Source organism: Cricetulus griseus, chromosome 3 (genome assembly GCF_003668045.3).
Source record: "Cricetulus griseus strain 17A/GY chromosome 3, alternate assembly CriGri-PICRH-1.0, whole genome shotgun sequence".
Lineage (NCBI taxonomy): Eukaryota > Metazoa > Chordata > Mammalia > Rodentia > Cricetidae > Cricetulus > Cricetulus griseus.
Window position 1 is genome coordinate 74,962,374 of NC_048596.1, and position 26,454 is coordinate 74,988,827.

The 26,454-nt window shown below is 48.3% G+C and overlaps 1 protein-coding gene across 10 annotated transcripts in view; it reads right to left on the reverse strand.

Moving 5' to 3' along the window:
• Katnip (katanin interacting protein) overlaps positions 1-26,454 on the reverse strand; it is a 176,469-nt gene that overhangs the window by 34,636 nt on the left and 115,379 nt on the right. For 9 of the 10 annotated variants that reach the window (XM_027404700.2, XM_027404697.2, XM_027404704.2 and 6 more), the window contains 6 exons: positions 26,075-26,244; positions 25,178-25,243; positions 23,892-24,001; positions 21,909-22,011; positions 18,313-18,528; positions 10,417-10,554 (listed from right to left, as the gene is read on the reverse strand). In XM_027404700.2, the coding sequence (XP_027260501.1) occupies positions 10,417-10,554; positions 18,313-18,528; positions 21,909-22,011; positions 23,892-24,001; positions 25,178-25,243; positions 26,075-26,244 (803 nt within the window). The remainder of the gene's footprint in view (positions 1-10,416; positions 10,555-18,312; positions 18,529-21,908; positions 22,012-23,891; positions 24,002-25,177; positions 25,244-26,074; positions 26,245-26,454) is intronic. The other variant, XM_035442231.1, reaches the window with a different exon arrangement.

Here is a 26,454-nt window from a genome sequence, read left to right on the forward strand (position 1 = left end):
CTGTCTCAAAAACAAGCAAACAGAAAAATCAAAAAAACCCACAGAACAAACAAAAACCCCCAAACAAAAAACCCACATACATTCACACACACAAAGAAAATAAATACGTATTTTAAGTAAACTAAAATGAGGTGTGGTTTCTGAGGCTTCTGTATCAAGGAGACCTGGTGTGCATGTCCAATGCAGGCTCCTGGGAGGACTCCTGGTGTCTCACATATTGAGTATCTTAAAAGCAGAGCCTGAGACAAGGACTTGCTGTAGTCAGAAATAGGGAAAGTAAGACAGGGTAGAAAGAAGCCCCCAGAGTGCCTGAATTCTTCATTGCTGGAGGAAGTTGGGGTTCCATTCTGCTGAGACTCTAACAAATCCATGGCATGTACCTTGGAAATGTCCCCCAAAGATAGAAGTTAGTCCATTTGTGCACTGTTTGCTCAGGTGGCCCCTGGGGCAACCATGCCCTCACACATGACAAGCTAGGCATGTTTCCTCAGCGGATAGCCCAGCAAGCAGCTCAGGTGCAGCAATGCCAGCATGCCACAGACCCACTCACTTCAGCTGCAGCTGCTGTCAGGGAAAGACCCAGGGGATGTGGAGCAGGTACCAAGGCCACAGCCTTGACAACACAATGGCAGTTTCTAGGGAATCTTTGCCCTACTACCAGTTTTTCTAAATGTTTCCATTGCAATGAGGATGTGGAGAATGCAGGCCAGCATGACATATAGTGACCTTCAAAGAAAGGTCCCTGTCTCCTCATAACCCAAACACATGGCCTTGTGTCATGCATGTATCTGATGCTTATCTATTCATGCTTAGAATAAGAGCAACCCTCTATCTACTGGTTACTTCCACCCTCTCTGTGACAGAACTCTTCCCAGGCTTTATCAAGGAATATAATGCATACATCAGACAGTAAACACCTCTTTAAAGCTACTTGGTAAGTCTAAACACGTACATCTCCCTAAAACAATCTCCACACTTAGGATAATAGATGCCCATCACCCCAAGTTTCTTTTCACACTTTAAAATCCCACCCACCTTCTCACCATCACTATAGATTTTTACACATTGGAGTGCCTGTGAGTGCATGCATGTGTGTGTGTGTGTGTGTGTGTGTGTGTGTGTGTGTGTGTGTGTGTGTGTGTGTGTGTGTGTGTACATGTGTTGTCATAGGACAACTTGGGGAAGACAGTTCTCTCCTTCCACTATGTCACTATGTGTATCTAGGAATGGAACTCAGACCATCAGGCTTGACAGCAAGTGTTTTTATCCAGTGAGCCAACTAAACGGGCCCCTTTTTTATAAACTGACACTCATGTTTTCTAGAATTTTGACATATAGCTTACAAAGTGCATCCCTTTCTATCTGGCTTCTTTCAGTTAGCATAATTCCTCTGAGATGCATGCCGACTGTGAGAGTCTGCGTTTTTCTTCCTATCGATTACTGAGTATTCTAGTCTTCAGAGGTGCCCTACAAGTTGCTATTTTCCTGACTGTGAATCAGTCACAGTATAGAATCCACTGTACCAAGGCACCCACAGCCAGAACAATAGTTTACCCCTGCTGTCTGGGTGATCACAACAGAGCCCTTCTCTCAGCTATGACAGTGGTTTACAGGGCTGGCCCATATCCAAAGTCCCGGGATCTCTTGCTCCCCTATCATGGTTGGCTTGGTAGAACAAATAGGCAGCTACTCCTCCTCCTTCGTGATCTCCTTGGCTGGGCTTCCAGTAATGATGTGCCTGTGTTATTTGGCTTCCGCCTAGCTGACTACTCCCCTGCCCAGCCTCCTTGGCTTGTATCCACTTCTGCAATTCCCACCAGCTCAGCTGGCCTCAGTGACTTGGCTGCCCTAGGTTCAAGGCTAGCTTTCTAAGTGTCTTGTACTCGGCATGGCCCATCTGGGTCAAGGATGCCCACCCCTTGACTCTCTAGTCCTGACCTCTCCATTGGGCCCTATGGGATGGATGTCCCTCCCATCCCTCTCCTCTTGGGAATATCAACGGTTATGCACCTCAGATCCATCAAATACTAAAACAAAACAAAACAAAACAAAACCAATAACAAACAAAACACATAGATGAGTAGCCTAGGCTACCCTTGAACATGGATTCTGTCTGCCCTGGCTCCTTAAGGTGCTGGAATTACAGTTCCAACGGAGTTCTATATCACTTCCCCCAAGTCACCCTCTCTCCTACTCAGTCAGATTTCCAAATCCTAGGGAGCCCCTCTGATGACCTTGTCCCTGCCCCTGCCACATGCAACCTGTCAGGAGTGCCTGTTTCTCTCCTCTCCAATGTGACTTCATCTTCCACAGACACTGCTGCCCCAGTACAGGCCACTGCCATCTCTCCAGAGATGCCAGAATTGACTAATTGGTCTCTCTGCTCCTACTCTGTACTGTCACCCTGCACATACACTTCATTTCCCACACAGCAGCCAGACTCACTTAAAAACAACTTCAGTCAGAGCTCAGCAGCCTCCTGCCTAAAGCATCCAGTGACTCCATGCTGTCAAACCCCCAACTCCCCATTACAGTCCCAGGTCCTGGTGTGCTGGTCTCACACACTGCTCCTTGATGCCACAGCCCACTTCCTTCTTGTCTTCAGGGACTCCCCAGCACCAGGCTCTAAAGAACACCCCACCCAATCCCCTCTATACTCTGATGCTCTTGAGTTCCTCTGTCTCTGAAATTCTCTCTCGAATCAGCATTTCTGGGGGATTAGGGACAGGTTTTTGTTTTGTTTTGTTCAGTTAGGAGAGAGGGTATGTAGCCTTGGCTACTATTGATCTACTCTCTATGTAGACCAGGGCAGCTTATAGAGATCTGTCTGCCTCTGGGCAGCCCAAAGCTTTTGGAGATCTGCCTGCCTCTGCCTCCCCAGTGACGGACTAAAGGTGTGCACCTCCACAGCTGACTAAGGGGGCTTTCTCATTTCAGACAGGGTTCCAGACATGAGATCTAGCATTTCAAGGGCTAGGTTTGCAGGCCTACACCTCCATGCCTGTTTGGCTGCTAACCTGTCTCTCCTAACCAAAGTGAACTGCCGAGTCAGCAGAGGTCCTCCACAGTTGCCCAAGGATACAGGACATGGTGGGATCCCAGCCATCATGAGGGAACTGACACATGACTAGCCTGGACATTCTCCTAAGACCAAAGAGGAATAAAGATAGCAGCCTGTGGCTTTTTCTCACAGGCCACTCCTGCCCAGCTCTGGCTTCTGATCTGTGTTTGGCCCAGCGTGGGTTCTGGGGCCCCAGAGCTACCCACCTACCCCCATTCTTCACACCTTAGCCTCTCTGAAAGCTAAATCTGCACACTGTAACTGAATTCCTAGATCACCATGGTCAGGGTTGCAGAGTCATGCAGGAGAGGCATCAAACCTGTATCCCACCACAGGAACTCAGCTTCAATCATCCAATTGCGGGATGGCAGGCTACTATTTGCTGGCTGTCAGAAAAGTCGATGTTCAGAGTGCGCTTTTACATGTTTATATGGATGTGTGCTCTGTTTAGTGGAGGCACAGAGCAAGCGTGTGCTGTGAATTAATCAGAACACAGCTCGTGGAGGAGAATGGCATGGGCAGCTTTCAATGAGCAGTTCTGAAAATTAACACCATGGAAACATCTGGCGAGACAGAAACACTCATTAAAGAGGTGGTAGGTTGTAGATGGGCTTCCCATCCAGACATCGGTGGATGGGCAGCCTAGCTTTTCTAATGGGATGTCTGGCCCCCAAAACATGTCTTACACAAACAGTTGAGGGCCCCACCTGACTGCAGATGTCCACTGCTCAGCATTCCCTCAAGAATTATGACTGTGGCAGAGGAAGACAGGTAAGAGACATAAGGGAGGTAAAGAAAGAGTGAGTTCTGGGGGCAGGGGGTGTTTGTGAGCTGGTCATGGCTGTTGGGGATGAGGGGCTCCTGCCTAGCCTGCAGCATGCATTTCAAATGTTCCCAGCATATACTACTCTGCCTATGGGTAGATCTGGTGTGGAATATCTGGGTAGGGAACAAAAACAAACATTTGCACTGTCCCACAGTCCTGAACACCCTGCAAGAAGGCATCAGAACTCTCCTTCCTCCCTTTGTGTCTAGCTAGAGCTCTGTTATGGCTATGGCCAGCACAGACTGAACTACCTATGTGGGTGGAACTCTGGGCCCCCCAGTTTCCTAATTAAGTCCCACATACCATCTCCTGCTCCCTAGAGGTAATGGTCTTGGCACCTTGCAGTAGATGTGTGTGCACACACACATCCTTCCAGACTTTGTTCTACATACAGCCACCACTCAGCATCTGTGGGGGATTTATTGCAGGGTCCCCATAGATACCAGCATTGTCTCATACTGCAGTCCTGTATATAAAACATCACAAATTTGCATATAACCTACGTACACCTTCCTGCTTTCTCCAAACCATCTCTAAGTGACTTATAAAGCCTAATACAATGTAAATGCTATGGAAATTGTTATGCTACATTGTTTAGGGAAGAAAGAAAAATATGTTCGGTAGATTTTTTTACTGAATATTTTTATTCTGCTGGTTGAATTCTGGGATGGGAACCTGCAGGTAGGCCAGGCTGTTGTTATGTAGGTGGCCATATAAACATCATCAGACCTCAAGGGTTGTACTAGGAAGCTATATGGGGATCCACACTGCATCACAGATCCTTGGGGCTAGGGGTTTGCAGATGGGCACTCCTCAGCATCCCCTCAGCAAAGCTCTAGAAGAAAGATGCCTTTAGAGATCTGGGAAAAATCTTTTCCTGCTTTAAGACCTAGCCTCTGCCTCATGTTCAGTTACCAGTGCTTCAACAGAGGCTCTTTCTTCTTTATGCAGAATCCAGTAATTCAGAAATCCCGTCCTTCCGACTACCTCACCCAGAACCATCTGAGTGTGCACTTCTGTGCAAGTACACTCTCCTGCTTCCCTTCTTTGTTTAATGAGCAGTGTGGTGGTACTTGTGCTGATGCTGCCTCTAGTGACACTCTGAAGTCCCATGACTGCTACATGGTCCCTTTCCCTGCTCTCATTTTCCCTTTATGCTCTTTCTCTCTAGTTCTTAAGAACCAGACACATTGAGATGATAATTCATGTTTAACACATTATAAGTATCATTGCAACCTAGGTAACTGAATTAGCTTGCCAAGACCACTTATCTCCCTAGCCTGGCAGGGATAACTGCCCTGCCCCTTCCAATGAACACACCTACTACTCAGCAAAGGGGAGTGGTCATGTGGCTTCCCTGAGGCAGAGATGAGGGGTGCAGGGCTCTAGAGTCACTGTCTACAGAGGTGACTACCAACTTCAGCATGGCCAGCCTATCCAGCAAAGCATCTGAATACAGAATTGGCTGAATCCAAACATCAGGGTGGGTCTAGGAAAGCAAACCATGCCTTGGGTGGCCACTCAGCCACAGTGGACTTCATTTGTGTCAGCCTGAAGGTGCCTATACACCAGATCCACTGCACAGAGAATGTAAGCCAGTCTCCTCCCTATCTGTACCCAAAGAAGGTTCTAGAGGAGGAAGCAACTAGAGGCTCTGGGATACCTGGAGGTGGTGTGGGCTCTGCCTCCTATATTGCTGCTTCCACTTGGTTTTACTAGGCTTTGGAGACTTTGTAGAGCAAGCTGCTGTGTCCAGAGAGTGGCCTGTCAGGTCTCAGGATAGGCTCAGCACAGCCTCCTCCAGGAAGGCCTTAGCCCTTCTGACTTCCATCTCTCTGCTTGATGTCAGTTGTGGAGGGCTTTGCTCTGAGCTCTCAGACTTTATTCTGAGTTCTCAGGTTTGCTATGTGGCTTCCTGCCTCTCTGCTAACCATCTGTGTACCCCTGTGTCCACCAGGATGTAAGGCCTCTGTCCTTAGGCTTACATTTGTTCCTTCCTTCAAATTCCTGTATATGAGCTGCTATCATTCTGGCTCTGTCAGGAAGGGGAACTCAATGCTCTTTTACATGTCCCTTGGGGAGGATGACCAAAGTAATACATCTTTGTCATGAGGACACTTACTTCTCTCAAGAGAGAGGGAGACAGTGAGTAGGGTAGCAGATAGGAGAGGAAGGAGCTGATGGAAAAGGAGGCAAGCTTTGGAAATAAATGGTAGGACTGCAGCTGAGGTGACCATAGAGACAAAAGGACTGGGGCAGGACAGGATGGGGGAGTCAGGCATTAGAAGAGAGGCCAAGATGCTGTAGTTGGTGGGCAGGCAGACCTAGATCAGGGTATAGAGCACCCAGGGAAAGAGGATTGGTAAAAAAAGCAACCGGGCAGGACAAAGGCCTGGGTCAGTAAGGGCTCCAGGAAACTAATGAGCAAATGCCATAGCATGGAACTACCCTGAACTCAAGAGAAGGACCTTTCATGGGTCCCCTTTCCATCCTCCTGGTAGCTCCCCATTGGAGTGGCCCTTGGTTGCCCCCTCACCTATCTTCTTTTTATATGGACAGTGTGGATCCAGCCCTATGGGTGGCCAGCTAGGCAGGTGGTCATCTCTAAACTTTCCTGAGACATTATAGCTCTGCTCCTGAGATTCACCAGTCACAGACTCAGACACTGATTCACTATGCCACTGAGCTGCCCTGCCACGCAGCTGTCCTGCCACTGAGATATCCTGCCTAGCACAACCTGCTTTTGGCTAAGTGTATGGAGCCTCAGCTGCTATCCTGAGTTTGTACCTTCCCTGCTAGGGAAGCTTGGCCTAGGCCTAGCCTCTAAGGTCAACATCTCAGTCTTATGGTAATGATCAGTCCCCTATCCAACAAGTACTTTGCTTAATGCCACCAGGTCACCTGCCTCAGCTGACTAAATGTTTGCTGTGATCAGAATCCAAGCCAAATGTTAAAAAAACAATAACAAAACAATTGAGGCAATTTGGTTTGTTTAAATATGGAATAGTGATTAAAGCAAAACAATAATTACTGTCATGCCCCATGATGTTGGGCATTGGGATAACAAGAAACACAAACTTGAGTGTTCAGAGGCAGTGAAATGTTCCTGGATGAAAGGGTCCACGGCTAGGGCTCACATTCAAATGCTCTGGGATAGAACAGGAGTGGTAGGGTGGGATGCTCTTGGGTCCACACTCAACACTCTCCACATTGGCACTATTTGAATACCTTCCAGAAATATCATGGGAGAAACCAGATACACCCAAGCATGGCTGCCTGTGCTCACACCATGCTGTCCCTAGTTAGGCTAGGCCTGGAGGTAGACCTAGCCCTGCCCTCAGCATCCCTCAGACAGCTTCTATGGTGGCCTTTTAGATCCTTTGGTCAGATTGTCTCCTGTTCAAAACATTCCAGTGATTCTAAGCCTGGTGTCTGCATGGAGGTGGGAAGCCCAGGACTCACCTGAGCATCTACATGCATTCAGGGAACAATATTTATGACACAAGATAGTTGGAGGTCAGTAAGCTACTTCCCACATTTAGCTGCTCATTCTCACACATGTGTGCCCCCCCAACAGACCAGACTCCTGGAGTAGTGGACCAATGACAGCTGTCACAGCAGACATGGCTGTGCTATCCTCTGTGTGATGTGAAGGGCAGCCTTCTGTTCTTACTTCCCTTACCAAGTCCCTCTTCTCAAGGCAGCTCACACTCACAATGCAACCTACTGAGGGAAAGGAGCTGGAAATGTTAACCCGAGGATGTGACAGGAAGCACATTCCAATCAAAATGAACCCCCTTGCTCTAGGACTCTCCCCCATTCCAAGTAAACCTTGCTCTCTCACTTAACTTTCCTTCCTCCAACTCCCATACACAAAACATTGCATTAACAAGCCATGTCTGCAGGCCAAGCTGTATTCCCTATAAACTCTCATTTTATCTCCTCCAAAACACACAGCAATAGAGTTCTCTGGAGAATATTAAATCGACCAAGACACAGCTGCATTTGTTTGTGTTTTTCTGCCCCCGGTAAGTTCTGGCAACAGATGGTTGTGTGCCGTGTAAGCAGTGTTCTGCAGTGCCACTCCATGCTCCACCCTGGGTGTCAGAACCCACACTTCCTCACCCACAGTACACCTCCGACGCTCCCCTGACTCAGAGGGCCCTGAGTCCTTCCTGTATTCTGCAAGTCCCAAGAAGGCCGAGTACAGGTAAATAAGGGCCTGTCTTGGCTGAGGCACACAGCTTCTCAGCACTGTGATCCAGTGTGTAAAATGTGTCCTAGATTCATGCTTAGTGACCATGCTACTGCGGGGCCTGGGCTTGGGCAGGCTAAGCATCTCATTTCCCAGTCTAGAACAAGGTGGGGGACTCTGAACTTAAGAGATGGCCGGGGAGGAAGGGAACTCACAGGTCACAGGTTCTTGGAACCTTCCTCACATATTCCAGATACTTGTTTCTCTCAAATTTAAACTTTACAAATTTATTAACAAAGAAAGAAAGATCTCAAAAGCAGAAACCAAGGGGAGTTTTCTGTTGCTGGTCTGGGCAGCAGGGCCCTAGGGACTGTGTCCACCTCATGGGTCTCAGGCCTGTGGTGCCTAGCAGTTGGTGGATGCTGGTTGTGGGAAGAATTAGAGAGAAGAACATGGGTGGGGGTAGGAAGGAAGGAGGAGGGCAGAGGAGAGGGAGAAGATATCAAGGGTTCTTCTGGAGGACTGTCAGCTCTGTTTCAACACTCTCATCCTCTCACCTGGGTGTAAGAAAGGGCAACATGGTTGCTCGTGGACTACAGGGATGTGAACTCACCCACTGGTTCTCTCATTCACCCATCTATCACCTGCTCATCTCCTTGGCATAGATGAGTGGTAGAGACCTCTGGCACTACTGTCTTGGAGCCCACAACCTACAGGGGAGGATAGGGAAGGTCCATGAAGCCCAGAAGTGGCTCAAGGGCAGGGGCCAATCCCTGAAGAAAGCAACGCCTGAAGAATCTGCAGGACAAGCATCAGGAACTGAGTGAGACGGGAATGTGGGCAGGGACAAGGATGTGGCCATGGCAGCCAGCACTCAGGAGGCTGTCGTGAGAGAGGGCAGGCACTGATGGGGACAGCAGAGACTGGCACAAGAACATTAGGAAACTCAGTTGTCACAGCAGCGGCTTGACGTTGATCATCTGGGTCAAAGGGTTTGAAGCAGCAGAAGAGGAAGACAAGACCTCCCTAGGGGTTTCTGGAGACAGCTGGAGGGCTAGGGCAGGAGGATTAAGAGTTCAAGGGCAGATTTGGCTACAGGGTAAATTCTAGGTCAGCTAGCCTCAACTACATAATAAGGCCCTGTCTCAAGCAAAGGAAGGAACAAACAAAACTAGTTTCCAAGCTCAGGGGAATGGTTACAAGTGCCAGCATGGGCTGGGTTTCCTCCATAGAGGCCATTCACAGAAGCTGCACCTTCCTTCTGGCTATAGGTTTACAGATGGCCACAGACCCCACAGCTCCCTAGTGTCTATCTAGCAAAATGGAGGCTGGGGTCAGGTCCCACTCACCATCTCTGCTGTGCTATTGTCTCTTGTGTCTTGCATGAGGCATGGCCATTCTTGACCCCATGTCGACTGAAGAGGGAAATAAGGCAGAATGACAGTGCGCCTGCCCTTTCTCACTCCCTCTGTGATGTGGGGTTCCCTGGCACCACTACATGAGATACACTGCGCTTGCTTCACTTTGCTCAGAGCTTCAGCACACTGCATTATTTGTCTACATCTTGTCTATCAGCGTCTCAGCAAGGTGGCCTCCAGGGCAGTTTGTGTCTTTTGCATTAGTCTCCTCAGAACATATGAAAAGACAGACAGCACCTGGTGTGCCCATATGGGTAAAGAACTAAAGCAAATCAAATCATGAGGAACAGGCTGGAAAAGGAAGGATGAGGGCAGGACAGTGTAGGGTGCAGAGCAAGGACTCGGACCAGATGGGCCTGCAGACACAGTGAAAGCTAGCCATGTAGGGTTAGCTCCATAGCCATGAGAGCCTGGTCTGACACACAGAATCCCTGTCCCACCTACCAAACTACCAAATAAGAACCTACTTTCTGTCATGCATGGTGTTTCACAACTTTAGTCCAGCACTCAGGAGGCAGAGGCAGGTGGATGCCTATGAGTTTGAGGTCAGTCTGGTCTATAGAGTTCTGGGACAGCCAGGGCTACCTAGAGAGACCCTGTCTTTAAAAAAAAAAAAAAAAAAAAAAAGTCCTGCTTCCTAGCAAGCTTGGTCCCTGCAGATTAACACCTAGCTCACCCAGCTGCAGTAGCTAAATGGATGGCTGGGAGTATTAGTGCATAGGCTCTTCTCAGACTGACATGATAGAGTGTTTACCACTGTTACTTCCTAAACCTTAGAAGCTGTGAGTTCTGCTCCTGGAGGCTCTCAGGGAGCCTCTTGTTGGACTCACTCAGAACTCAGGAAGGAGGCCACTGGCACACTACTAAGTGTGTGCACCACCAAGTGAGCTGTGAGGAGGCAGGGCATGCCACTTACCCCATCTGCTGTCCAGTAATTCCGAACCTTGATCTTGGCCAGACCGAAGTCACGAAGCTGTCGCATGTTGTGGATAATGAAATAGAGCTGAAGAGGCGGGTGGAAGGGGCAGGTCCACACTAGGGGTTCCTTCTTGCCCTGAAAGGCCAAAAGATGGGAACTGTAAGGGACATTTCTGCCTGTCTCCAGGGCAAAGGGCCAATGACTCTGGCTAATTAAAATCAGCAGACATGCAAGGGCTGGGCGGGGCCACCTTATTTCCATAGTGAGTGCTGCCCTCTGCTCTCGCCCCTCTCCAGTTGTGCTTCATAGCGCCAATAGCCCTGTCCCTGCAAAAAGCTGCCAGCCAGATGGAACTCAAAATGCAGTGGGCTTTATTTTAATCAGCTTAATGGGCTTTGAGGAGGGCACTGGGGGTGGGGAGGGATGCCAGGAGGCCTAGAGAGAGCCTCCGCTGGCACGGTTTGATTAACCTGGCAAGCAGAGCCTCTGATTTTCTTTTGTCAAACCCTGTGGAATTTTTCAAATTTGAGAAGAAAGGAGAAAAAGAAATTTTGGAGCCATGTGCTGGAACAGGGCCATAACATGGAGCTGGCTGCTCCTTTCAGGGTTTCCAAATGCAGGGCTTCTGCTTCTGCCTTCATGAGGCAGGCGGCAGTCAGGGTGTTGCCAGGACTGCCCTTGAAGACACAGGGCACGAAAGACAGGTGCCTGTTGGAATCTGTGTCCTCACTAGTATTATTTCCTAAGGGACAGCTTTGGTGGAAGATGGGTAAAGCCAAATGAGGGGACTTTCTGTGCCAGTCACTTCCTATGATATTTCTACATTCTATGGGAACAAAAGCTGCAGCTGGGCTCGCTGGGTAAAGACACTTGTTGCCAAGGCTAACAACCTGAGTCTGATTCCTGGGACCCACAGGTGGAAGGAGAGAACCAACTCTTAAGAATTATTCCTCTGATCTACACATACAAAGAATGTAATTAAAACAGAAGAAAAAAAACTTAAGCCAGCATTGCTCCCAAATTCACACCAGCTGGCTGGGTCCTGCCCTTTTCACCCTGGGAAGTTCAATATATGTCATGTGGTTCCTCATTCCCATCCTCCTGTGATGCTGCCTCTCCTCCAGGCAGCTCTGGCTTCCTGTAGAACTGAAGGGGAGTGTGGACTATCTCTGTGTCCTGTCATAGCAGTTGAGCAGTACTCTATAAGAGGAACCCTAGTCTCACTCATTCCTGAATCCCAGCATTGGGTACAGCTCCTTGGCCCAGGACTGACCTAGTGGCTAAGTGACATGGGTCTCCTAGCATATGTGCTAGGGTTGCAGCTATTTTGGCGGGGGAAGAGGGGAAGGTTTCCGAGACAGGGTTTCTCTGTGGCTTTGGAGGCTGTCCTGGAACTAGCTCTTGTAGACCAAGCTGGTCATGAACTCACAGAGATCCACCTGCCTCTGCCTCTGCCTCCTGAGTGCTGGGATTAAAGGCGTGAGCCACTACCACCGCCCAGCTTGGGTTGCAGCTTTTACAGGAGAGACAACCTTGTATAGTTTGAAGTAATCTGTTTGCTTCAGCTGTTGGAAAGGGAAAGTAAGAAGCACCAGCTCATTGCCAGAACTGAAAAAAATGTGGTGGCTTACTCCTCAGAGCTTTATTTCTGGATTCTCTGTGGTGGCCTGACACTGGCAGAGGGGACAGGAATTGATTTCCTTTCTCATTTCTGTCAGTAGGAGGAATGGCAGGAGAACTAAGAGGGCACTGTGTCATTTGAAACCCGAGTGCATTAACCTGAGGATAACTCATAGGCTCATTAGTAGCCAGGCCCTCTGGTGTTTCTGTTCAGACAGAATCTGTGTGAGAACCTGGTGGGAAGCCAAGGACTGACCAGCACATCTTGGACACACCGCAGTGCCAGGCCAGCAGGCAGAATATCTGTATCACCCTCCCCACATCACAGGCACAAAGGAAGGGGCAGGGCAAGGATCAGGAAGGCTGCTGCTGCTGCTATGGTGTGGTGGGAGGCCCTTGGAACCCTAGGGTGAGTGGACTGCTGGGCCTCCTTGGGGATGGAAGACCAAGGTGCAACTTGGCCTCTGGTCTGCCTTAGGATGCCCACAGGCCATTAGTGGAGTGAGGGTTTAGTCTAAGTGTAGATCATAAGCATTAATGGGACAGAGCATGGATAAGTTCTACTTCAACTCATATTCTTCTGGTAGCAGACCCTGAGGCAAAAAGCCCTGGGCAAGTGGTAGACAGAGGTAGACCTAGGCGGAGAGGGGAGGCAGACTGCTTATGAAGGATATGTGAGAAAGCTAGCCATTCTGCAGGGACCTGGAGTATAAGATCACCAGGGAAACAGGGAGCCAGTGTGGACATATCTCGGAAAGATTCTAACCACAGGACACCCTGACCCCCACACCAATATGGGCTGAAAACTGCTCCTAGGGACTTCAGTACCCCTCTCCAGCTTGTACTGGATACACGGAGGCCCAGAAAACCTATGTGGTGACTAACTACAAAACCAAAGGTACTTTTCTGTCCCAGCATTGATTAACACAGATCCAAGCATAGGCCGAGAAATGACTGCTGCCTCAGAACTTATACTAAACTAGTAATTTCCAAAGGAATAAGCTACTAATAAAAAAATAGTCAACATTCTGGAAGGATGTCAAAGGCACTCTGCTTGGGAACCAGCCAACCTCCAAATGTGTACAGACTGTATTGTGTTTACATGCCATTTGGATAGCTTTTCTGCTTTTGTTTCTTGGGGCTGGGGATCAAATTCAGGGCTTTGCACATGCTAGACATGTGCAAAGACTACTAATCCCTTGACAGCATTCTTGAAATGACACAGAGTGTAGAGATGAGAACAGACAAGTGGCTCCACATGCTAGGGATGGACCTGGGGATGGAGCTGTGCTGTATCTTCATGTGCTAGTAATTCCATAAAGTCACACATGACAAAATGACACACACACACACACACACACACACACACACACACACACCTATATGAGGATTGTCTAAGTACAGTGACAGCCTCTGTTATCTTTGGGGGAAACTGGGCAATGGCATCTCTGTGTATTCTTTTTGCTTTACGATATAACTCATATACTACAAAATCCACCATACAACCAGCATCACCATCTTTGCCCAGCACATTTCACTTCCCACTGAAGGAGCACTGCACCCACTGGTCACTCACTCCCATGCCTGGCCTGTTCCTGTGTCTATATATCTGCTTGGGCTGTGTTTCCTATAAATGGAATCATTCACTATGTGGCCTTCTCATGCTTAGCTTTTAAGGTGCATCCATGCATGTTGTAGCCTGTACCGACACTTCATTCCTTTTCATGGATGGATATTAGTATATTGTATGGCTACACCACCTTTTCATTATCTGCCCATCAATCTGTATTTTGGGTTATTTCCATCTTCTGTTGAGTTTCCATTATGTTTTTTGTTTTTTGTTTTGTTTTGCTTTTTGTTGTTGTTTTGATGAGCCCATCTCTTGGTTATACACCTAGGAGTGGAACTTTCTGAAGAACTGCCATGCTGTTTCCCACAGCAGCTGGTCTATTGGCTTTCATCAGTACTTGTCATTTCTTCTGGTCATCCCTGGGGGTATGACTGGGTCCCACAGTGGCCTTCATTTGGGGTTTTGAAAAGTTTAAGTGTTGAGTACTGGTGTGTAGTTTTCTGGTTTGATGTTTTGCCTTATTTCCACAATGTGGTCTTAGGAATCCTGGGGACCCTCTCTTTCCTCTTCTACATTTTATAAGACTGAAGGGACTGTCGCAGGCTCAGAGGCTCATTCTTTAAATACTGCCAGGATTCACCAGTGGCACCATCTCACCCCAGGCTTCCCTTGTGGGGTTTTTGATAATCAGTTCAATTTCTTTCTTTTCTTGGGATTGGTCAGTTTTGGTAATTTGCTCTCTATGGCATTTATATATTTCATGGAGGTTATTTATTTGTTGGCATACAGTCTTATAATCCTTATTTCTATAAGGTCAGTAATGATATCCCCTCCTTCCCTTTATAGTCATTGAAATCTTTGCTTCCTCCTTTAGTAGTCTAACTAAAGGTTTTCGGTTTTGGTGATCTTTTGATCACCAAACTTTGATTCCATTGATTTTTCTCTATTGATGGTCTTTTTTTTTTCCTGCATCACTTTTACAGTTTTCTGTGGGTCTATAATCATCTCCAAATAAAAAGTTTAAAAGTATGCAGCAGGTGATTTTATGTATTGGGGTATGGTGTAACCAAGGTCAGACAAATGGGGAAGGCAGAGAAGCCCAGGTACAGGAGTGTTTATTCTAGTGAGATAGGCTTTGAGGAGCACAACAATGACAACAGTGAGTGGGCAGGAGGGGACAGGGTTCTCTACACTATGGGCAGGGAAGCCTTGATAAGAAAGTGATAACTTGGGCTGAAATCCAAATGCAATGAACTAGATCAGTGTGCCCAGAGATGTGGGGATGATGAAGGTAGACTACTGGAGAAGGGAGTCCCAGGGGTCAGACAGGGTACTATGGGCCCTATCCACCCAGATGCCCAGGTGACAAGAGGCAACTGTTATTTGTTGTTGCTTTTTCCCTGTGAGGGTACTTGCCAAAAGGGTTAGCTAAAGGGAAAGCCCCTCCAAAGTGGGGGCCCAGATATAATGAGATCTGAGGAAAAGGCCATCCTGCTTGCTTCCCATATTAGCTCACTGCTGCTCTTGTTAATGAGTATATTTTGAAGCTGCCTCCATCCTTCACTGAATACAGTTCCTGTAATCTTCTACCATGACTGAAGAGAGACCTGCGACTCTCCAGGAATCCTTTAGGCACATCTGTCAGTACACATCTGGGATTACTGTGGCATCCAGTTGCATGGACCAAGTAGTTACTGGGGTCTTTGCCTGTCTAGTGCTGTTGGCCACTGCTGGACTCCCTCCATTTTGACCTATTGTGGAAGCCAATCTAATAAATAAATCCCTTTGTAATATACATTCTATGGGTTCTGTTCCCCTGGAGAGCCCTGACTCACAGAGAATGGAGAGCAGGAAGAGAAGATAAGAAAAGAAGCCCACTTCACAGACTTTGGTACCTGAGAAGGACTAAGGAGATGGAGAAGACCCAATGTCAGTCCCACTGGGAAGCAGAGACACAAGATTCATGGGAGAGCTTGAAAGCAGCTAGCTAAGAGAGTGGCCCTCAGGACAAAAAAAAAAAAGTTCTTAACATTTTTTTTTTTAGAATATAAATGAAAAATAAATTTACTGGAAATAACTATTGACTTGGGAAATTCCTAATTTCAAAGGCTGTAAGCACTGGGTGTGGGCAGCCTAACAGGTAGAGATACCATTTGTTAAGCAAATGAGTCCTTGAGGGGACAAGACAGAGGTGAGGGAAGTTGGTAGGAAAGATCAAGCATCCACAGAGCTAGGAATATACATGTGGACACATCACAACACCGTGGGTCAGGGGTGGAGAGGGCAGACACAGAAGGGACAGGGATGGAAAGAGTGGACATAGAGGAGACAAGATGGAGGATGGGCACAGAACGAAGGGTTGTTCTTTATTTTTTGTTTTTCTCTTACTTTTTTCGTGTGTGTATGTGTGTGTGTGTGTGTGTGTGTGTGTGTGTGTGTGTGTTTACACGGAGGTCAGAGGATAAGCTGTAAGAATCATTCTCTTTCTATTAATTATGTGTGTGCCCATTTGTATGTGGGGATGAGCAGAGGCAGAGGTCAACACCAGATGCCTTCCTTACTTGATGTCCACCTTATATTTTATGAGCTAATTTGACCAGGCTGGCAAGCCAGTGAGCTCCAATAACCAACCTATCTCTGCCTCCCTAGAGCTGGCATTGGACAGAAGCTGCTGTGCTCAGGCCTCACCCTACTCCCTGCCCTTGCCAAGGTACTGGGAATCTAAATTCAGGTTCCTTGTGTCTGTTTGGCAAGCATTTACCACCTAAGCCATCTCATCAGTCCATTTGGATGTTTAAGACAGGGTCTCACTATGTAGCCCAGGCTGGCCTCCCACTCATAGTTCTCCTGCTTCTGAATGTTGAGATGACAGAAGGTGCCCTCACCACTCCTCACCTAGGAAGGGGGTTTTGCCTGGAGTCTGGATCTTGCAAATCTACCAAAACACCCCCAATTCCCTATAATGGATCAACTTCTTCAAATCCGCTCTTTTTAAAGGTGCTTGCTTCTGTGCTTGGCTGTCAGTGGTTCCCTGCCAGCCACTACTGTGTGGTTAGGGAAGATCCCTCAAACCCCTGAGGCCTGGTTTGCTCATTGATGAAATGAGGACAATCCATGCAAGGTTCACATGGAGGTCAAGTGAGACAAAATATCAGGCTGTGGCTGGTATAAGCCAGCACAATCATGTGTATAAAACAGGGCATTCTGGTCGCCCAGTCCTGGCAGACAGAAAATGGAGGGAATGAGGGGATCCAGCCCACCCCAGGAGTATCTCAAGATCTATCCAGTAGCCCAGGGTGACACAGTTGCATTGTGTTCCAACTTCAGCCCCTGCTCCTAAAGAAAACCAAACCAATGAAGCTACCCACTAGCAAAGTTCAGCAGCCCCAGGAAGTAGGGAGAGGCACAGCCACTATCAGAACTATCCCTTGGGAGCCCAAGGATGCTTTCTCTTACCTGTGGGGTGCTCTGCTAGTTCATTTTCAGTACTTTAAAGAACAATATTAATTTAGGGTGGATGGCCTAGTTAGGTTTCTGTTACTGTGATACAACACTGACCAAACCTAACTTTGGGGAGAACGGGTATATTTGGCTTACAAGTCCAGATAACAGTCCATCTTCGTGGAAAGCCAAGGCAGGAACTCAACACAGGAAGTTTGAGGCAGGAATTGGAGCAGAGACCATGGAGGAATTCTGCTTACCAGCATGGCCTCCTCAGCCTGCTTTCTTATACAGGCTAGAACTACTTGCCCGTAAGGGTCTAGCACTCCCATATTAACCATTCATCAAGAAGATGCTGCACAGAGTTGCCTACAGGCCAATCTGGGGGAGGCATTTTTCTCAATTGAGGTCCCTCTTTTGGATGACCCAAGCTTGTGTCAAGTTGACAAACGACCAAGAAGCACAGTGGAGGACATCATTCAGAAATGTGTCAGGGCTTTAAAAGATACAGAAGAGTACCTGATACCTGCCCTGTCCCCTGCTCTGCTCTTGGTTCTGCAGGCTCTTCCAAGGCAACCAAGAGTGGTGCCAGGCACAGCACAGCAAAGCTATGTGGCTGGATCCTCTGCTCCGTGAAGCTAACTTGAACGTGATGGGAGGAAGCAAGGTATGGTGGCAGAGGGAGGAGGCCTGGGAGTTCATAGTTACTCTAGGCTTTGTAGTGAGTTCAAGGACATCACAGGCAATGCAGTGAGAGCCTGTCTCAAAAACCATAAAAGCCAGCAAAAAGATGGTGACAAGGGAAAATAACACTGCTTATAAAACTAACCTCTATTAACTATCTAAAAGAAAAAATATTCGGTGTCTGTTGGGTGTGGACCCATGGACTCAAGAAGCAGCACCCTGAGGAGGTGTAGGCACAGTGTGGACCAGGCTGCAGCTCATGAACCTGGTCCCATCCTTTCCTCTGTGGCCTTGGCCATGCACATGCCCATCTCCAAGCCTTAGTGTATTTCATCTACAAAATGAAGGCACTGGCCTCAGTGATCTACGTTTAGTGATTACGGCAGGACACAGAGCAGCCATTTAGACAAGACCTCAGGAAGAGACACACTGGGCTTCAGAACGTACCATTCCATGGGCTTCTCCTCACTTGGCTGTAGAGAATGATTAAAGTTGATGACAGCATGCTTCCCCAACCTGAGACTGCATCCTCACTGTGGACAGAGAGCACACACCAAGCCCAGGCACCCTTCACTTACCACTAAGTCCCTGTTGACAAGGCGGCCCAGCTCTCCTGGCAGCACTGCATTCCGGATGTCCACATCATGAGGTGAGACATACAGCTTTATGTCATTTAGGTCAAAGAACTGGACTTCTGTGAGACCCACCCATGACACATTGCCCCAGTTAGTCAGGATTTCCATGGTCACATAGATGGCATCTTCAATCTCATCTACTCTCGATCTCCACTTTTCCTGAAGAGAAAAATACCAAAGGGCAGCAAGCCTGAACTTAGTGCGGCCATTGTTTTATCCCCCTGGGGCCTTCATACAGTATTCAGCCCCATGATGCCTCTGTTTCCACCTGTGCTCTGCAGATAATCATAGCACCTGCCCATTGTGGCTATTTAAAGGCTATCAAGGGTTCCTATTTGTAAGGTATCTAAAACATAGGAAATGGATTGGAAAGATGGCTCAGTTGGTAAAGGTACTTGCTGCTAAATTTGACAACCTGAGTTTGACCCCCAGAACCCATGGTGGAAAGGGTGAACTGATTCTGCACACACACTCTATGGCACACATGTGCACACACACACACACACACACACACACACACACACACCATACACAAACTAGCTAATAATATCAGTAATAAATAAAAACATAAAAACTTTAAAGTAATAACTAAAACATAAGGATTGGGTTGGGAGTGGCTCAGTGGTAAAGCACTTGCCTAGCCTGCATAAGGTCCTGGGTTCCAGCTCTAACACAGAAAAATAGATAGAGATATATACAGTAACTGTGTCCCCAGAGCTTACTAAATATCACACTTGAAGGCCTTCAAATGAAAGAAAGATATTGTAAGAAACTGGATTCTGACTGAACCCACACTTCTCATCCTACTGCAGCCCAAGAGCAATGCTGTAACATCTGAAGTTGGAAGGTGGCCTGGGCTGTGCAGGAGTCCCCCAAGCCCATTGTCCCAGGATGTGACTGTTTACAGTCAGGGGCTTTAAGAGGTGATTAAACCAAATGAGGCTGCTGGGGAAGGCCACCTCATCTGCCTGGAAGTCTTATAAAAGGAAGAAATCTGGAGCCACAGGGATTAACACCAGGGACACACAGAGAAAAAGACCAGAGTGTGAGCCCAGTGAGGAAGCCAGGCTTGCAAAGCAAGGAGAAATCTGCAGGCTGCACCTTGACCTTGGATTGCTGTCTTTGTAGCTATGAAAAAGACCAGTCTGCTGTTTAAACTGCCAGTGTATGCACCAAGTGTAGTCTGACGGCATGAACCAAAGTCCCCCTGTCTTAGCCAGTCATTTGACATTCCCAGCCTGGCGGGGAAAGCAGGATGCCACCATCTATGTGAATGTCCTAGTCTGGAGGTTAAGCAAGACCCTCCCCCTCAACACTCCCCACTCCCACCCCTACATACCCATGTGTGATCAGAGAGAAATAGGCTCAGTTCCCTGACTCTTTCACTGATTTTCAAGCCTCCCTCCTTCCTGGGGAGGCTGTCTGGTCTGGGAGTGTGTGTGAATGCCATCAATAAACAGTAACTCTGTGCCATGGCTTCCCAAAGGCCTTCGGGGCCCAACTGCAGTACTGGTCACCACGGATCAGCCACTCATGAAATGGTGCATTTCCCTGTGCACACGTGCCCTCTGTTAATTAGCGTCAGTATCTGCAACGGTTCTGTGAGCAGGGAGCCGAGTAAATGAACAGCAACTGTTCCCCACTTATTTTTTTTAATTAATAGCCAGTGAGACGTGCGAGTGCTCCCAGCATGGGTTTGGACAAGCTGATTGCCACACGATGAGAATGGGAATGGAGACAGGGATGATGGGGGTGTGAGGGCGGGTCAGCTTGTAGCTCCTGGCAGGAGCACAGCACCAGCTTGGACTAGCTGAACGGTAAGAACGCAGAGCTCCCTTGTCCTTCTCTACATGTAGGCACTGGCCAGGTCCTTGGCTTGCCCTGGGCCTGAGTCCCAGCTTGCAGGACTGGCCTGCCTGACTGTGGGGTTGGCAGGCTCCTGAGCCTGATGCATTCTGGGACCAAGTGAGTTTGTTGCTGGGAGGGAGGGAGGAAGCTGGATGGGAAGAAAACTGTCTGCAAAGGACTGGGGACTTCCTGCCCAAAGCAATCTGAAACACACAATTCCTGAATGGATTTTCTAAATGCAAAGGCCAGAGTATGAACTGAAAAGTGCCACCAATTGTCAGTATCCCAGATGGACATACAGGCTGAGGGAGCACTGACTAGGGAGGCACTGGTCCCTGGTGCTCACTGCCCCTCTCCCTGAGACCACTTGGTTTCCTGTAGCTTAGCCATCTACTACTTACTTATTCTTCCTCTGTCATAATGTTATGGTACAGTGGACTGGTCCTTTCCTAAGCAATCAGTGTGTACTGTCCCCGGAGCCACCAGGAAGGAGGGGTTTGTTGCCCAGGCTCAGGCTAGTGAAGGCATGCTCTTCTAACAGGCAGTGTGGGAAGCTTCTGCAGCTTTTAGGGACCCCAGGAAAGAGCAGAGGCGAGGCCAACACTGGGATAGAGTTCAGGGCGCAACTGACTCCAGGGAAACTAAGTGGAGAGACTTAGCTAGCTGCAGGGTATAGTGGCCACCAATGTTTTTAGTGCAAAGTGCCTGTAATTTGTTCCTCTTTGCTGTGTAAGTCATGCTGCCTTGGATTTTCTGTCTCCTATACAGAAATGTAATCCACATGGGTTCTTACTATAATGTGGCCCAAGTTACAACACATTCTGAATCTTCTCAACTCAAAAGGCAGCTATTCCACGCTGGGGATGAGGGTGTGAGGTGGGGCAGGAGCTTGATTTTTGTCAAAGCTGGACTTTGAAGCTGTTATTTATGGGTCCCTCCTATCCTGTGACAGTCACTGAATGGCACCTCTTTACCACTCTGTGGTGCTCATGGAGCTTGAATGACTGGCTCCATGTGACAACCTGCTGTCCTATTCACAGCCACTAAAATTACACTGCACTGGAAGGTCACTCCAGTATCTGCAGTTAACATTATATAACTACATGTTTACATTTACTTATTTACTGTGCACATGTGTGTGGCACGTGTGAGCTCAGGTGGAGGTCAGAGGGCAGCTTAACTTTTAGGAGCCAAGTCTCTCTTTCTGTCATGTGGGTTCTGGCATCAAACTTGGGTCACCAGGCTTGGCAACAAGCATCTTAACCTTCAGAGCTGTATCTCCAGCCCTAACATTGTATGTTTTGTATTTTTTCTCCTTCAGTTTGTCTGTTACATAGACCATGTTGGTCTCTAAACTCAAAAATCCTCCTGCCTCATCCTATCAATTACAGATATTGTCACCATACCTACCCAGCTTAATTTTCAGTTCTTGACTATGGGTAACCCTGGATATTTTCCTGCGGCTTATGGGCTATTTATGTTTTCTTTTCCAGGAACTCTAGGCCTATACCTTTTTTCTTTTGCCTCTATTGCTCTTATCATGTGTAGGACTTGGCAGAAAGATGTTGAGATGACCACCATCAGAGTTACCCCCACCAACCAGAAATGAGTGCCCCAAGGGGCCTGCCTTCCTCTCAGCTTGCAGGGCGACATTGGTGTAATAGACTGTCTCCATGAGTATAGGTTCTCACCTCTGGGTCTAGTATTGGCTTCTCTGTTGGCACAGCCACCCGGCTGAGATGGGCAGTATCACTTTCCATGGTCTGCAGGACTCCCAGAAGCTTCTGCTGTTGTCTGAAATGGGATTTTGTTTTGGCAAAGAGGCAACCATAAAGAATACATACAAGAGAACAACCCCATGAAAGGCACCACAGAGCCTTTTGTACCCACTTGAGAAGCTTGACTGCACCCTGTACAGAGCTCAAGGACATACATGGGTTTTTTCTCCTTTTGTAAACAGCTAGACAATGAGTAAGGAAACCAGAGCCCAGGTAGAGAAGCCATCTGACCTCCCAGCTGACTAAGAACTTGCTTACCAACAGGGCAAGGAGTCAGCCTTACTAAGAGCCACCAAGCCCATGGCCTGTTTTGTATGACCTGGCAGCTAAGAGTGGCTTTTATGTGTTTTAAGCATTGTTAAAACTAACAACAAATAACAACCCCCCCAACTGCCATTCCTGCAGGATTTCCCCGCAGGCCCTTTGCAGAAATTGCCAACCTCAGGCTTAGAGACCCACCCATTCTCTTTGGTGTGCACCCCCATGTGCAGAGCCCTACAGCACAGAGGAGTCCAGGGATGAAGAGGGCAGCCTTTGGCAAGTGCTGCCTGCTGCAGAGCTGTCAGATGCAAACCAGCCCTGCGGCTGGAAACTGAGCGAGCTCTGATTTATGGCTGCAGTCAAGTGGAACGGTTTCCATCTGGGGTCTGCAAACATGCAGAAATGGATAGCTGTGCCTTGAGCCATCCAGTCTTTCAATACACTATGAACAGGGGCTCCCTAGGGGGAACGGACTAAGACTTGGAGGGCACATGGCTTGGATAGTACACCCCACTCTGCAACAGAGTTTCAATAGCTTTGCCCACTTCTGGCCTGATGCCACCTCAGGTCATGGCACTTAGTGACCACCATTCAGGCTTCACTCAGTCCCTTCCTGCTCCTCAGCCAGGTACTTTGTATAGTCTGCAACATGTACACTTCTGCATAATGGTCCTGGGAGTATGCCTATGTGCCAAGACATGTGTGAAACTGCAGGCTACAGCTGGTGTGTTTCTTTAGGACTAATTTTCCCTGAAGATCAGAACTGAGTCTATTTTGCTAATAATACTTGCCAACTCCAGGGTCTACACTACATTCTAAGGGACAGAATGCTGCACTGAACATACTTTGACAAAGAAACAGAGTCTCACAGGCTAATGCTTTGAGGCACCTTTGTGACAAATCATTTTGGGGACAGGCTCTCTCCCAAGCTATGTGGGGTGCTCCAGTGAAAAACTGAGGCAGATTAAGCCAGTTCAGGTACAGAACAAAATGAACAAGCCAAGAGACACTTGCATGAAAGAAAGCCTATCAGTGTTGTGCTCTAGGGCTGGGGAGTAAGGGGAGGGTGTTCAGTGTTGTGCTGTGGGGCTGTGGGGTGAGGAGAGGGTGCAATTCTAAAGTTGCTAGTCAAAACCTGGAATAACATGGGACAGTAAGTGTTGTCACTGGAGCACAAGATTGGGAACAGCTGAGAAACTGAGAGAGGCATACCTCAAAGCTTCTGTCTGAGGCATTTCTAGATAGTATTAGACCACAGGGGCTCTGACCCAATGGGCAGTTTTACCCACCGAGGAATTTCTGATATGATGGCATTATTGGAAGGTGATGAAAGTGAGAAGTGGGGATCACTGGGGGGATGTCCCTGGGGTTGTTATTTTGCTCACTCCTTCCTGTCTCTACTTCTTGGCTGTTATGACAGGAACTTCTTTGCCCTGCCACAACCTCCCCACCACAACGGATTGACACTTCTGAAACTGTGCACCAATTAAACTCTTGGTTGTTTCTGCTGGGTATTGCAGTCAAAGCTAAACAAAAATGACTATCATGACAAGAAAATCCAGGGCTAATGAGACCCTCCTGGCTGCACTGCTGTGGGCCTTCTCTACTGGGTTCTGCAACTGCTTTGGAGAGTACCTGCTTCCCAAAGGGCCCATTCTGTCCATGGCTTGGCTGCTGGCATTGGCTCCTCCTGCTGCTGCCCTGCACAGCTCAGGATTGGTGGTCACTGGAGTGACAGCAAGCAGCTGAGGGCAGAAAAGCAGATTAGATAGATATCCATTGGAACCCTGCAGCCTGACACCAAACAGGACAGTGCTCAAAGGCATGGGCTTTCCAGGTGCCTGGTCCCACCAGGTATATGGGTATACAAAGGTATGCCAGCTTGGGGAGGGTCAGCTTAGAATCCCTTATGTAATCTTGGATCATTCTGACCAGGGAGGTTCTGGGAAATAATCCTTCTATGAGCTACTGAATACTTCTGTCACCTAACCACTCATCACTCCACTCACTTGGGCTCAGCTTCCTAAGAGACTGGACCCCACACACACTCATGTGTGATTCTCTGTTCCCTTCTTTCTCCTCTGCCACCTAAAATGGAATGGGATATGATGCCTGTCTGTAGATGACTGTTGTAGTTAGAAGCTTGTGGGGATCATCGGGCTACTCAGGAACCCTGGATCATAGGGCAGGCAGAAATACTGACTGGCTAGTGTCCAAGATGACTGCTATCTAGTAGGACAAAGGCAATTAGGAAGAAAAACCCATTTGAGGACTCTGGGGTGCTGCCACCGTTTTGCATGTCACCCACCCCACAACACTGGGCTTCTTTCTGGTCCTAAATGCAGCTAGCTCATGGCCACCTCCAGCTGTTCCCAGCTCACCTTCCAGGCAGTGATCAGAGACCACTTGTCAGAACAAGCATGGCCCACTCCCAGGCATATGTCTATTGGCTCCACTGATGTACTTATAAGCTCCTTGAAGCTATGGATATACTGTCTGGACCATCTCTGTATTCAGAACACTGGAAGCACTTGAACGAGATAAAGACATTTCCTGGGTGCTTTATTAATTCACATCCTTTAAGAGATGCCTGACTGGCCTGGATAGATAGACAGAACTTATTTATTCTCAACACTAAGACCTACTTTGGTGTTATCTCATTGGGAAATAGAAATGGAAGGAGGAAGCGAGTCAGAAGTCCTGGCTGAACTCCAGGTTCAGTTGCAAATTTGGCCAAACCATTCAAACCCCAACTTCCACAGTTGTGATACAGGTAGAAGGCCAGTGTTCAGGTTGCAGAGAGGGGCTCCTGGGACTGTGGCAGGGAAATGGCTGGAAACCATTAGGAAAATATGTTTGTGAGGTGGGGGTGGAGGTGTTATATGATTGTCCAGCTTGGTTGAGCTCAGCCTCACACTGACCTCTCGGCTGTCCTCCTGGGCCTTCAGCAGACTGGGCCACGATTTTGTTGGTGGTTCCTCGGCATCCTGCAAAGGCAGCATCAGATGACATAAGTAGGAATGAAGCCATTATTATGTATTCCTCCCATACAAGGAGGGCAGAGAAGCAGGTCCCCTTTCCATATTTCCCTGACAGAGTGGGCAAAAGGCAAGCTCTGGAAAGATATACCCCAGGTTCTGCTCAACAACCAGAAGAACCAACCCCCGTCCCCGCCAGACAGAGCACAGAGCAGCATGGACAAGAATATGGGATGGCAGCCAGGCTGACCTTGCAAAGCTCTGACCCCAGTTGACCACATCTACAGTCCAGGCAGAGGGCTCTGCCTACTGTGGGGTCACAATGAGCCTCAAGTGGGACAGGCTAAGGGCCTCAGCAGCAGAACCAGAGACTGTGCAACATGCTGAGGAGTTTATGAAGCCTCAGCTTCCCAAGGCCCCTGCTCTACCCCACCATTGACCCTCTAATTTGTTACTGGAGGTCTGGGTGGTTACATGAGTGAAGGAAGTAGGCCAGGGAACAACAGGGACCCTGTGGCTCATGTTCTGGGACCCACTTCAGGAGAGTCACAGATTACTGCCTATTCAGCCACACACTGGCCTGGTATCTTATAGAATAGGCCTAAGCCATCCCAAATTTGCAGGGAAATGACCAATGAGTAACAGGCTAGTGTCTGGCTGTCAGAAATAACCAGAAGCTGCAAGGCGGTGGCTGAAGTGGGACCCTAACAGATGGAGAACAGCTGTCTATGAACAGGTGAGATGCAGAGCCTGTGCTCAGAGGGGGCTGCTGTTCAAACCTTGTCTGTCCTTGTGTGCCCCCAGTCCCTCCTTAGCCCTCCACCCGGCAGGTGCTCAGACCTGCTGTGCACTGGTGGGTAGCTCAGGCTCTTGGCTGAGGAACACCTGTTGCAGAGCTGCATTTTCCACCTGGATGGCTTTCAGCACAGCCGAGGCATCCTCCTCCCGGTCCTCAGCTGCATGTGCTTTGCGAGTTGCCGAAAGGGGTCTGTCTCTCCGGCTGCCAGGTCCTGTAGAAAGAAAGCAGAGGTGTTCTTCAGCTTGTCTACTCAGGAAAGAGCTCAAAATTCAATAGATCCTATTGAGGGACACTCTGTAAAAGAACTGGCCAGCCTCGTTAAAAATGTCAAGGTCTTGAGGGAGGATGGAAGCCTGGAGAACTGTTCGAGATTAAAAGTACCCAGGCAGGCACAGTAAATAGCTGCAATGGATACCTCAGG